The sequence below is a fragment of the Paroedura picta genome, chromosome 7, assembly GCF_049243985.1.
Source record: "Paroedura picta isolate Pp20150507F chromosome 7, Ppicta_v3.0, whole genome shotgun sequence".
Taxonomy (NCBI): domain Eukaryota; kingdom Metazoa; phylum Chordata; class Lepidosauria; order Squamata; family Gekkonidae; genus Paroedura; species Paroedura picta.
In genome coordinates, this window is record NC_135375.1 from 62,882,991 (window position 1) to 62,895,777 (window position 12,787).

At 42.4% G+C, this 12,787-nt stretch overlaps 1 protein-coding gene and 1 pseudogene across 8 annotated transcripts in view; both read right to left on the bottom strand.

Annotated features, from left to right (window-relative positions):
• The window catches only part of LRRC2 (leucine rich repeat containing 2), a 179,880-nt gene that overhangs the window by 31,478 nt on the left and 135,615 nt on the right, over positions 1 to 12,787 (bottom strand). For all 8 annotated transcript variants that reach the window (XM_077344525.1, XM_077344527.1, XM_077344524.1 and 5 more), the window contains one exon: positions 11,449 to 11,605. In XM_077344525.1, the coding sequence (XP_077200640.1) occupies positions 11,449 to 11,605 (157 nt within the window). The remainder of the gene's footprint in view (positions 1 to 11,448; positions 11,606 to 12,787) is intronic.
• Positions 6,237 to 9,268, bottom strand: LOC143841689 (mesencephalic astrocyte-derived neurotrophic factor pseudogene; annotated as a pseudogene).

The following is a 12,787-nucleotide window of genomic DNA, read 5'->3' on the forward strand; positions in this document are numbered from 1 at the left end:
AAAAATATATTAAAATATTTAAAAATTATTATTTCTCACCCAATTGGTGATCCCTTCTGAAGCTGTCAAAAAAAAAAAAAAAACAGGGTTTCACAAAAACCCTGTTGAGAAAGCCTGCCCTACACCATAAGTAATTCTGCTTTGATTTGTTTCAAACATGAATCTTGTTGTTGTTGTTGTTAGGTGTGAAGTCGTGACCAACCCATCGTGATCCCATGGGCAATGATCCTCCAGGCCTTCTTGTCCTCTACCATTCCTTGAAGTCCATTTAAATGTGCACCAACTGCTTCAGTGACTCCATTCAGCCAACTCATTCTCTGTCGTCCCCTTCTTCTTTTGCCCTCGATCGCTCTCACCATGACCGTTTATGCACTGGGACCTTCACTGCCCCACTCCCCTGACAGGAGCACAGAATGGGGGTGGATGAGGTGCACTGGGCCAAATGCTCCCCCGTGTGGGTGCAGGAAGAGGTGGGGCAACCTGCCACGACTAAAACTCCAGCCTGCAGCCCTGTATGAAACTGCCAGTGCATAAATGGTCCATTAGGCTCTTCTCCAGGGAGTCCTTCCTTCTCATGAGGTGGCCAAAGTACTTGAGTTTCATCTTCAGGATCTGGCCTTCTAAGGAGCAGGCAGGGCTGATCTCCTCTAGGACTGACTGGTTTGTTCGCCTTGCAGTCCAAGGGACTCGCAAAAGTCTTCTCCAGAACCAGAATTCAAAAGCCTCAATTCTTTGACGCTCGGCCTTCCTTATGGTCCAACTTTCACAGCCATACATTGCAACTGGGAAGACCATAGCTTTGACTAGATGCACTTTTGTTGGCAGGGTGATGTCTCTGCTTTTTAGGATGCTGTCTAGATTTGCCATAGTTTTCCTCCCCAGGAGCAAGCATCTTTTAATTTCTTTGCTGCAGTCCCCATCTGCAGTGATCTTGGAGCCCGGGGAAATAAAATCTGTCACTACCGCCATTTCTTCCCCATCTATTTGCCAGGAATTCAGAGGGCCGGATGCCATGATCTTTCTTTTAGTTCCTCTGCCTCTTCGAAATCCTGCCTGTACTTCTGTAAGTTCTCGGTCCACATATTGCTGGAGCCTAGCTTGTAAGATTTTGAGCATAACTTTGCTAACATGAGATATGAGTGCAATGGTGCGGTAGTTTGAACATTCTTTGGCATTGCCCTTTTTTGGGATTGGAATGTAAATTGACCTTTTCCAATCCTGCGGCCATTGTTGAGTTTTCCAAATTTGCTGGCATATTGAGTGTAGCACTTTTACGGCATTGTCTTTTAAGATTTTGAATAGTTCAACTGGAACGCTGTCACCTCCACTAGCTTTCACTAGCTTTCAAACATGATTACAACTTATTATCTAACTAGATTCAAAGCCCGTTTGTGAGAACGGGTTTTGAAAGGCCCCCCTCCTGCTGTTGCTGCCCAGCAGACACATAGAGGCGGCATTGCCCCCAGGCGCAGCATTTCTGTGCCCGGTGGGAACGCCTGCTTCCCCCCTCCCCCCCAGAAGTGGTGCGGCCTTCCCCTCTGGCCTAGAAGGGAAGGCCCGAGGGGAAGGCTTCTAGGCCCGAGGGGAAGGCCTCCTTCTTTACTGACGGTGCCCTGCCGCTTTCTGGACTGTCCTGCTGAGGGCCTAGAAGCCTTTCTGTCCTGTCCTGGTGGGGGCCTAGATTGTGCCCTCACTCGATTGGCTAGAACTGCTGTCTGTCATGGTGAGGGCCCCCGCTCACTCTCTGCCCACTTACCCCTTAGCGAAATATGATGGTGGAAAGATCTGGAAAAACTTTATTCTTTTTTTCTTTTGGAGTGGCCAGCCACAAAACAATGCAGTGTTGAGGGGAATTTTTACAGCTATAACCCTTACTCCACAATGACAAGGGTTTTTTGGGGGGAGGGGGGGATTGGATTGAGGCTAGTTCTCCTAAGGGAGCCTCTGTTTATATTCATAACTTGGTGTAATGATTAAGAGAAGCAAGCTGAGTTTAATTCCCCATGCCTCCACAAGCAGCCAGCTGGGTAATCTTGTGTTTGTCACAACCTTGATAGTGTTGTTCTCACAGAGCAGTCTTGTCAGCTCTCTCTCAGCCCCATCTACCTCACAGGATGCCTGTTATGAGGAGAGGAAGGGAAGGAGGATTGTAAGCTGTTTTGAGATTCCTTCTGACAGAGAAAAATGGGATATAAAAACCAACTCTTCTTCAATTTATTACAGTACATCTATCATAGAAAACTATAGGCAAGAACAGCACACACTGTTCTGTTACTTCATGTATTTATGTAGTATTTATTCGCATTTTCATACACCCCAGGTAGCTGTGACTGGCAGATAAGTATCATAAGGGCACTGCAAAACCAGATGACTTGAGCCATAGTTATTGATATGAGATAATTTAGAACCAATGTAATAAATGGCCATTAATTAGTTGAAATCATAGTATTTTGGCATATATGGGTTGTGACTCTGAATATCCCACATTACAAAAAAAAGAATTTAAATTAAATAATTAAACAACATCTTTTGTGCCTCCAGAGTAGAGGTAGTTAAGCAGTAGTGAAATCCAGTTTCCTTGGTAATTTCATGCCTAAGAATATTTTACTTTTAATTAGTAGCTGCAATCCCATCCCAGTCATTCCTGAGTCATGATTTAGTCTCATTTTTATTTCCTTTTTTTAACAAAATTATTAAACACATTAAAACTAGTAATTAAACCACAGCTTTTCATTTTAGTAGGCAATCGTTGTTATCATTACAGAAATGCAACTTCATGATATAGAAAAGCTATATTAGAGTTCCTAAGTGGCTGTTAAGAAACCTTTAAGTAGAGGTAATTATAAAACCATTTTTATAACCTAAAGCCTCTTTGGAAGATAGAGATCCTTTTGTTCAGTTGCCATTACTTGTGGCCTGGGGTGATCTCGTGCTACAAGTTATCTGACATAATTATATCAGTAATAGAATGCTAATAGTTTAGTATATCTTTTGAGGAGGAAGTGAAAGGTCAACATAACAAAAAAAATCATAAATGGACATAAAAACAGGAGGTACTTTGTAGACAGGCAGGGAAAATAAGAACCAATGAAGCAGAACTAGAGCATCAAGCTGTGCATGCTGCCAACAGGTAATGCAAATGAGATGTGCAATTCAAAGCCAGGTAACAAGTGATACACACACATGCAAGAAGATAATATACATGAAAAAAGGAAGACTTTTTTCAAAGCCCGCTTCCTGCAGGGTTGGCAAGACAGCCTGCTCCCTGAAGCTGTGCTGCAGAGGCAATCTTGTGTGTGTGTGTATTAATGAAAGTCTGGAACTGCATTGCTATGTGGTTCCAGTGTATTGAAATTACACCCAGTCCATTTCATATATGCATTGCTTGACTCATGCTTAGATGGAGCCGAGGGGTAGTGACATGTTCTTTCTTTCTTTCTTTTTTAAGGGACTGTAGCCTGACCACATGGGAGGGAACCAAGGCAGAGAGGTTGGCTAACTTTAAATCATTATATGTTGTAACGACTCTGTGTTGCTACATGGATCTTGACTTTTTTGGAAAAAACATTATTTTTCTATGTTTGGGTAGGTTGGGGGTTGCTAGGATGCAAAAAGGTGATTGGTGGCTGACACCGCATCACAGTGATTGACAAGCCAAAAGGGTGGGAGGAAGCGGATTGTCCTGACTTCTACTCAACCACCTGACTTGTCAGGAAGCAAAAACCTGGGACAAGACTAGGGGTAAAGTGAGAGGAGACTTCTGTTATGAAGACATAAACCGTGAAGTAAATGGGCGCAGATCTATAACCAGGAGGCATCGCACCTTGGCTGCCTCCATGCAGAAAAGGTCAGGGAGAACTTTCAAAGAAGCTATGGATAGGAGGTAGTATGTAGTGCTACTAGCAGACAGGTCAGCAAACTAAGCAGTACTGCTGATACAAGGAGGCAGCAATGTTGGTATGGTATGAAGTTTACATTATTAACCTGAAACACCAGACCAAACACTTGACTGCAGATCTACAGCAGTGGTATAAGTAACCTGTTTGCACTCCAAGGCACAGAAGGGAATCCTCAAGAGAAGTCTTTGACTTATGTACAAAGAACAAAGCCAAATGAGCTGGGGGGTGAAAGGCTCTTGACCCTTAAAGGAAAATGTATTGTCTTGTCCAATAATCACAAAAAGTGGATCAGAATACTAAAATCCAATACAGTATTTAAACCTGGAGTAGTAAGATTTATGGAGATACAATCTAAGGATAGACGGACTGCTGACCAGCATGCAGTCACAATCTCTGGCACTGCAGCTGCACATAGCCATGATAACTGTTTAGGAGTAGGATGCCTGAGTTTCTACTAATTTACTTAAAACAGAGATTAACTGATTTGTAATTCCTTTTGGGCATCTTTGTAAACCTGGGATTATATTTGCTTTATTCTCATTATCTGGCACAGAGGCCAATTTTAGACACTAAGTAACACATCAATACTTTCACAATTGAGTTCTTTAAGAACCCTCAGGTGTAAGCCATCTGGACTAGCAGGCCAGATTTTCTGTTTACCTAATACCTCATCTCCTTCTCTAAGGATGCCCCTCCTCCCTTGGCCCTCAGACTTCTTTGCACAGTCCTCCTTTACCGCCCTAATGTAGTTATTAAGTTCTAGCCTTCTTCCACCAATATTCTCCCAAGAATTTACCCTTTGGGATGAGTTATTCTAAGCCAGAGGTTCCTCGGCTCCTGTTTGCTTTCAGCTCCTTCAGTTCAAGTGAAGCCTAACTCTTTTATATAAGTTTGATTGGTCTCAGAAAGTTTCCCAGCTCCTAACAAATATTATTATTATTATTCAATTTATTCCCCGCCACTCTCTTGCGGCTCGTGGCGGGTTACAACATCTTAAAACCCCATTAAAAGTCCATTAAAACAATAATTACAGTTTTGACATTAGCTAACTAACTAACTAACTAAGATGGCAAGATTGGCTAATCAACGTCCCCCCTCCCACCACTGGCAGGTGGAGAGGAGATACTGATGCTTCCTAGTTCTAAATCCCAATCCCAAGTCCCGAATCCTGGGGGGGGCATAGGTGTCAGCCTTGGCCTCAACCATAAACCTGGCGGAAGAGCTCCGTTTTGCAGGCCCTGCGGAATGATGGAAGATCCCGCAGGGCCCGCAGCTCTCCCGGGAGCTCATTCCACCAGGCAGGGGCCAGGACCGAAAAGGCCCTGGCCCTGGTCGAGGCCAGGCATGCTTCCCTAGGGCCGGGAACGACCAACAGATTTTCACCCGCAGAACGCAAGGCCCTGCGGGGGGCATAGGGCGATAGGTGGTCCCTCAGGTATGTGGGTCCCAACTCGCGTAAAGCCTTGAAGGTTAAAACCAAAATCTTGATCCGGATCCGGGCAGCAATTGGCAACCAGTGCAGCTGCCTCAGCACTGGCTGAATGTGGGCCTTCCAAGGTGTATCAGTGAGGACCCTAGCAGCTGCGTTTTGCACTAGCTGAAGTTTCCGGATCAAGGACAAGGGAAGGCCCGTGTAGCACGAGTTACAGAAATCTATTCTGGAGGTGACCGTTGCATGGATCACTGTGGCTAAGTGTTCGGGGGACAGGTAGGGCGCTAGTAGTCAGGCCTGGTGCAGGTGGAAAAATGCCTGGCCCGCAACTTTTTTGACCTGCGCCTCCAGAGTCAGGGAGGCGTCAATGATCACACCCAGATTCCTGGCCTGGGACGCGATGGTAAGGTGTGTCCCTCCCAGGGTGGGTAAGCACGCTTCCTGGGCCCGCCCCCTACGTCCCAGCCACAGGACCGTCATCTTGGAGGGGTTGAGTTTCAGGCGACTCTGCTCGAACCATTCTGTCATCGCTTCCAAACATCTGGCAAATGGTTCCGTGGGAGAGTCCGGGCGGCCGTCCATGAGGAGATAGAGCTAGGTGTCATCAGCGTACTGGTGGCAACCCAGCCCAAAACTCCGCACCAGCTGGGCCAGAGGGCGCATAAAGACATTGAAATATACACCCTTCCCCCTGGTAGCACTTACTTATTCATATATTGAGATCCCTAATCATCACCTGTCTACTTGATCCTGTACATGGAACAGGCAGCAATTCTGGGGGGGGGGGAAGGACTTGGTCTCTTAACTTTATTTTTAAAACTCCATGTATATGTTTATGTCTTAGCATAAATCAGAGACAATAACTGAAGACGTGAGGCAACTGAACCAGCATTGCAAGAACTGCTTCAATTTGTCATTTCAAACTCAGTTAAATAAGATACAAAAACAGTTTTCTGTAAAGAAAATAGAAAGATTAACAGAGCTTGTATATGACATGCTAATGTGCTAGAAGTCATTGCAGTGGTCTGAGATCTGTCTGAACTGGCTACCTTTGGTACATATTTAGGCATCAGTTTATTGATTCTGTAAATGTAGTCTGATTTTTCTTTAAATGTTTCCCCTCAGTCATCTAGAATTTTCTTTAGTTCTTTGACTCCCCATTTCTTCAGATCCACAATGCTCAAGTCAATCTGTTTCTCATACTTCAGCTCACATATCAGACTATCTTTCTCCTTCAAGCTTCTCACAACTCTTTTCAACAGGAAAGTGATTATTCAAAGGTTTTGACACCTCATTAATAATTTGTGACTGCATCACTGATTGCTTCAATGTAATTGCACAGCCAGTTCTCTTTGCTTTTTGTCTCTTTACAGGATTTTCAAAACTCTTTTTCAATACTGGTTGGTTAAATTCAGCATTCTTGTCCTGTAAGCTCGAGTAGAATCTTCCCATGACTACACACATACTTCACAGTCGCTATTACCTGGGAGCCAGTTTAAGGCCAGCACTGTCCAAAGCCCTTTGGCTGCCCATATTCTTTCTCTCGGAACCCACCTCAGCCACTTACTTGGCTTCCCAGCAATTCTGAAATGTTGAGGACCTGGCCTAGCAACCTAAATTTTTCCTCTAGGATCTCACAACGTTTCCAAATGTTAGTCATGCCAATGTACACTATGAAAACAACCACTGACTTCTTCCCAGCACTAGCTATCGGCCTATCCTGACGATTCATAGTATCTGCAAATTTCTCACCTGGAAGTCGTCATCATGCAGTTAAAAATATCCATGACAGCCCCCACTCTGTATATTCCTCATGATTAAATCTCTCACTACCAAAAGCCTATCACACCTCAGCCCTGGAAGAGTATCTTAGATAAGAAGAAATACTGGTTCACTGTGCAAGGCCAGGGCCTCGTCTACTGGATCATTTCCTTTGAAACCCTCATGCTTACATTGTGAGAGTTTATTATTTATTTATTATATTTGTATATTGTCCTCCCCTGAGGCTCAGGGTGGTTCGCATGGAACATAAACAATACATAGAAGTTTGTTTCTTCATTACATAATATAACAAAGGCATGCCTGGCCTCAACCAGGCCAGGGCCTTTTCAGCCCTGGCCCTTACCTGGTGGAACAAGCTCCTGGATGAGCTGCGGGCCCTGATGGGACTCTCGGAGTTCCGCATGGTTTGCAAAATGGAGTCCTTCCAACAGTACACTGACCATGTATGGCCTTAAAGGTAATTACCATAACCTTTAGCCTGTTCTGGAATTCCATTGGTAGCCACTGCAGTTGATGGAGGATGGGCTGAATGTGGGACCTCCACAGTGTTGCTTTAAGGACCCTGGTTGCTGCCTTTTAAACTAGTTGTAGTTTTCGAATCAAGGTTAAGGGCAGGCCTACATAGACTGAGTTGTAGAAGTCTAGTCTAGAGGTGACCATCACATGGATAACTGTGACTAGATGTTCTGGTGCCAAGTAGGGAGTTAGTGGCTTGGCTTGGCTTGGCAAAAATGGTAAAATGCCAGCCACTCCACCTTTATGACTTGGGCTTCCATTCTGAGGGAAGCATCCAGGATCATACTCAGGTTCCTGGTGGAGTAAGCTATTAAGAGCTGCACCCCATCTAGGGCAAGCAGGCACGTTTCCTCACATGGGCCCTTCCTACCCAGCCACAGGACCTCTGTCTTTGAAGGGTTGAACTTCAGACAACTCTGCTTGAGCCACCTTGTCACTGCTTTCAGGCAGCTGGCTAATGCTTCTAGGGAAGAGTCAGGGTAGTCATCCATCAGGAGGAAGAGCTGAGTGTCATCTGCATATTGATGACAGCCCAGCCTGAACTTCCTTACCAGTTGGGCAAGAGGACGTATAAAGATGTTGAATAAAATTGCAGAGTGAACTGCTTCCTGTGGGACTCTACAAGCAAGTTGTCAACGGTTTGATGTTTTCTCTCCTAATGCTACCCTCTGTCTGTGACCCTGTAGGAAGGAGATCAGCCATTGAAGGGCTGTTCCCCATATTCCAGCATTGGTAAGCTAACAGCTTGTGGTCGACTACTGGCAAGCTAACAGCTTGTGCTCATGGGTGTAATTATGGTTTTTTTTTCAGTAGTGGGCATACCAATGCTTCTTTTAGTCCCTTTTAGTTGTTTAAAGGTAAGGACTATTCCTTACCTGAAATAGTCAAGTTACTCTTCCATTTCTCACCAGCTTGCCTATTTGACCAGTGATTGCCCTCAGTAACAGCTTTTAAAATGTCCTTTCTTTGTATATGCTTCTTTCTCACCTGGGCTGGGACTGTCTTGAACAGTAGCCAATAAAAATACAAAGCAGGCCCTGATTAAGGGTATACATGTTCTGTGATGTTGAGATTAATAATGCCATACAAAATATCATCCATGCAAATTCAGCATTGGCAATTCTATTGGGAAAGAGGATTTCTAAAAGACCAGCTGCATCAAGAGAGCTTCCATATTTTGGGGCTTTCTAGTATGCAAATCATCATACATATCCAACAGCAAATGCATCCATTTGATTGCAAACAGGCAGTTCATCATCCCAATTTCTGCTGGCCGAAGAGGGAAAGCCATCTAGAGACAAGTGCATTTTATGCAACTAACTTCAGTTTTATGACAAATCATAGCTCAAGGTCCCAGAACCTTTACAATTCAAAAACCAGATGATCAGGGCAGATTGGAAATTTAGCTTACAGGGAAAGTTCCCAGTGGGCCACAACTTTAAAGGGCTGGTTACGGCCAGATTATAGCACAGCCAAACTCCAGCAACTCTGCCTGTGCATCAGGGACCATTTTGCTCAGTCCCTTCATCAGCTATGCTGATTGATGTAATCTCAGCAATTGTCTTTGCAAGTTGAGGCAGCATGTAGTGAATGAGCTAATACCCACTTGTTTGACCCACTGAGCTTGCTCCAAGGCCATTGTAGTTTCTCTGATCCCTTCTGCAGATCATTAACTTTTTTTAAAAGCATGAATTTGGGACTCAAATTCTTTTCCAAATTAGTTTTTATTTTTCTTCTATTCTGCACTGCCACCTTGTGGTATGCTTAAACCAATTAAAGCTTGTTGATTTGTTTAATCACAAGGATCAAAGTATAAATAAAAACAACTAGAATTTTACTGTTTGTTTTACATTCATAAACTCATACTAATGTCTTGTTTATGATTTTCTAATGCATTTAGTTGACAGACTGCCCATAAAATGCATTTTATGTGAGTGGAAATTTATACAAAATAACGTGTACATAAATAAATTAGTCATGTCAAATAATGATATTTTATCAAGCAGTATAAATCTAAGGGTGTCAAATATTTAAACCAGTTAAAGAAAATGAGAGTAAAAATATCTCTATATGATCTGACTACATAAAAATACCAACCGTGTTTAAAAATAATTTATAATTTTCATTTTTTAACTTCCCCCATCTTAAGAGAAAGTTGGACAAGTCTTCCAATCTTTGAATTCTATCATATGAAGCTACCTCAGTTCATTCTTAAGTAGAACTAAGCCCTTCCTAGGGCTAAACTATGTTAAATATACCATGTAATTGTGCAGAATCCCAGCTGTTCCCTGTGGAAATTCACTTTGGAAGTGCTCTCCATGTAATTATTTGGATCAGGACCATGACATGGAGAACAGGAGTTTCTACTTCAGGACTGACAGAGAACCAGTAAGTGTAGGGTTAAATTCTTCAATGAGGCAGACAGTTTGAGTGACAGGCTGCTCCAAATGCTTTGATTGGTGAGAAAGGGAGCTTGGGATACTGAAGGGGGTACCAGTCTTCAAGGGTGTACCAGACAAGTTCAATGGAACTCTAAAGACAGAAAAGAGCAGGCAGAAATGTTGGATAAACACAGAAACAAAAAACTCTTACTATGAAAACTGGTTTCTTTACAATGAAGCTTTATCTCCTCATTCCATCTACCCTTGCCCTCTATGTTAAATAAAATATTTTGTTTTGTTGGACTATCATCTCAGTGACATTCTGCAAAGGTTTTAAGAGAGTTCCTATACCATCCATAGTCGTCATTCCAGGACTGAACAAGAAATCAAACCTTTTATCAGGGTGGAATAGCCAGTTGTATTAATTACCACCAAGATACCACACTACAAGGGAAGCTCACTCAAAATTTTATTTTTGGAGGGGATAATTTACCTCAATGTAGGGAAGTATGTATGGGCTTCCATAAGTTCCCACACTGTGTGTGTGTGTGTGTGTTGGTGGGGGGGGGGGGAGATGAAGACAAAAATGAAGAGGTTTTTCACTACTCCAAAAGAGTCCCAAGCAGCTTACAATCACCTTTCCTTTCTCTCCCTACAACAGACACCTTGTGAAATGGGTGGAGCTAAAAGCTCTGACAGAATTGGTCTGTGAAAACACAACTGTGGCTAGCCCAGGGTCAACCAGCTGACTGCATGTGGAGGAGTGGGGAATCAAATCAAATAGTGCCCCCCCTAGGCATAGTAGCATACAGAAAAATAATTTTACACCAATCCAACCACTGATATGGATAACTGAAGCAAAGCATTTTTTGAGATGGGCATTCAGATGCATCTATGAACATACATCCCAATAAAACAAGGATCTTAGATGACATACATATTTAGAAGCTAATGTAGATGTCATTATCTACAACAGGATGTGCCTGCATTCCTAAACACATTCTGATCCAAATAGGAAACAATGTTATAAGATGATATGGACCTGGTTGCTTTGCTGATAGGAATGCATTTCCTGTTCCTCCGAATATCTGCTTGTGCTCAAGTCCATATTCCTTCATAACTTTCACGTATCACTAGATAGTGAAGTATCATTGAGCTGCAGCAATCATCTTCCTCTAGATTTTAATGTGATGATAAGACTATCCAGAAAATGATCTCTATTGTGCAATTAACAACCATATAGAGATGTAGTAAAAACAGTCAAAATTGGGAGGCATGCATCTAACGGAAACCACAAATGTTCATGAATTGCCACATGTACACACATACATATACACATTTTGACAAAGTCACTTTGGAGACCTTGTGTGTATAGACAAGGTAACGCATAAACAAACATGATCATGTGTTATTGTTTGCACTTGTGGAAAAACGATACCAATTTCAACAGGCAGATCTGTAATCTGGTTACTGGATAACTGTAGTATTCTCAGCTCCTGAAATAGGGCAATGTAAGCTGGAATGGTTGTGATCTTGGTATTGTTTACATGCCATTCTTTCAGATATGTCTGTTCCTTCAATGAATCTGGAAACTCCTAAGAAAATATAATATTTCACACAATAAGGCCTTGTGTTTGAAACATTGCCAAATGAATTTTGTCAACATTTTCAGACAAGCTGAATGCCCTGAATACACATTAATATCCCATTTACTTTCAATCACATTTTCTGGTGTGGGGGGTGAAAGGAGGAGAAGAACTGATGTTTCTTTTTAAAGTCCTCTGTAGCAGCATTCCACATCACTAAGGACAATTTTTCTAAAATGCCTGTTAAGTGTACCAATAATGAATTAGATATGAATTATGTCTTTCTCTTAAAAAGCTTTAAAATGCATATTTCTTGCCTGATCACTATTTTCCTGTTTTTTCTAGAAGAGAAGCAGTTTAATCACTCTTGAACTATTCATGATGACCCAGAAACATGTAAGCTTTGCACAAAATGATAAATCTCAGTATGAGATGACATTTCTGTCTCTGTTTCATGTTAACCTGATTTTAGCGCTGTGCTCCCATGACAGAAAATTTACATTACCAGGACCCCCTCCTCCTTAGCTACACATTGTCAAGCCTGGCATCTACCAGTCCCAGAGATATCACAGATGCACTTGTAAAGATCCTCACACTCGTCAGCTGATCAATTGGGACTGAACCTTTAATGGCCCTTTGACTGTCAGCTGTCTGATAATCAGCTTTTGGGAAGCTCCAGCCTTTGCTCAGAAGGTTCTATTGACCAGTGAGGACAGACCAGCTCTGGCTTACAGCTCAGAAAAGAAAAGACTTAGAGGAGCCGGAATAAGGTAAAGTATAACCCCTCTGCTCTCTGTCTGAAGCAAATGGAAGGTGCTTCAGCCAAACTGGATTCTGGTACATGACATTTGGGTCTGGAATTCTATACAACTTTAAAAAACCTTGCTTTTACAGAAAGTAACAGTGACTTTTTCTTTCACTGAATCCTCATAACACATTGTAAGAAAATATAATTATAAGGCTATTGAATAAGTTTTGCCTCTCTAATCATATTTCTTATTGCAATTGCATTTAACAATTTTTAAACATTAAAAGTAATTATTAGACTTATCCATAAGATTTTTAAACAGTAAAAACAAAAATGGAGCAAACAGGCTCTGACTATTTAAAACCTGTTTGCGCTGCTTCCCCAGAACTTGGTACCTCCTCTAACTTTTGCTGGGATTCCTCCCAAGATCATCCAGTGAACTT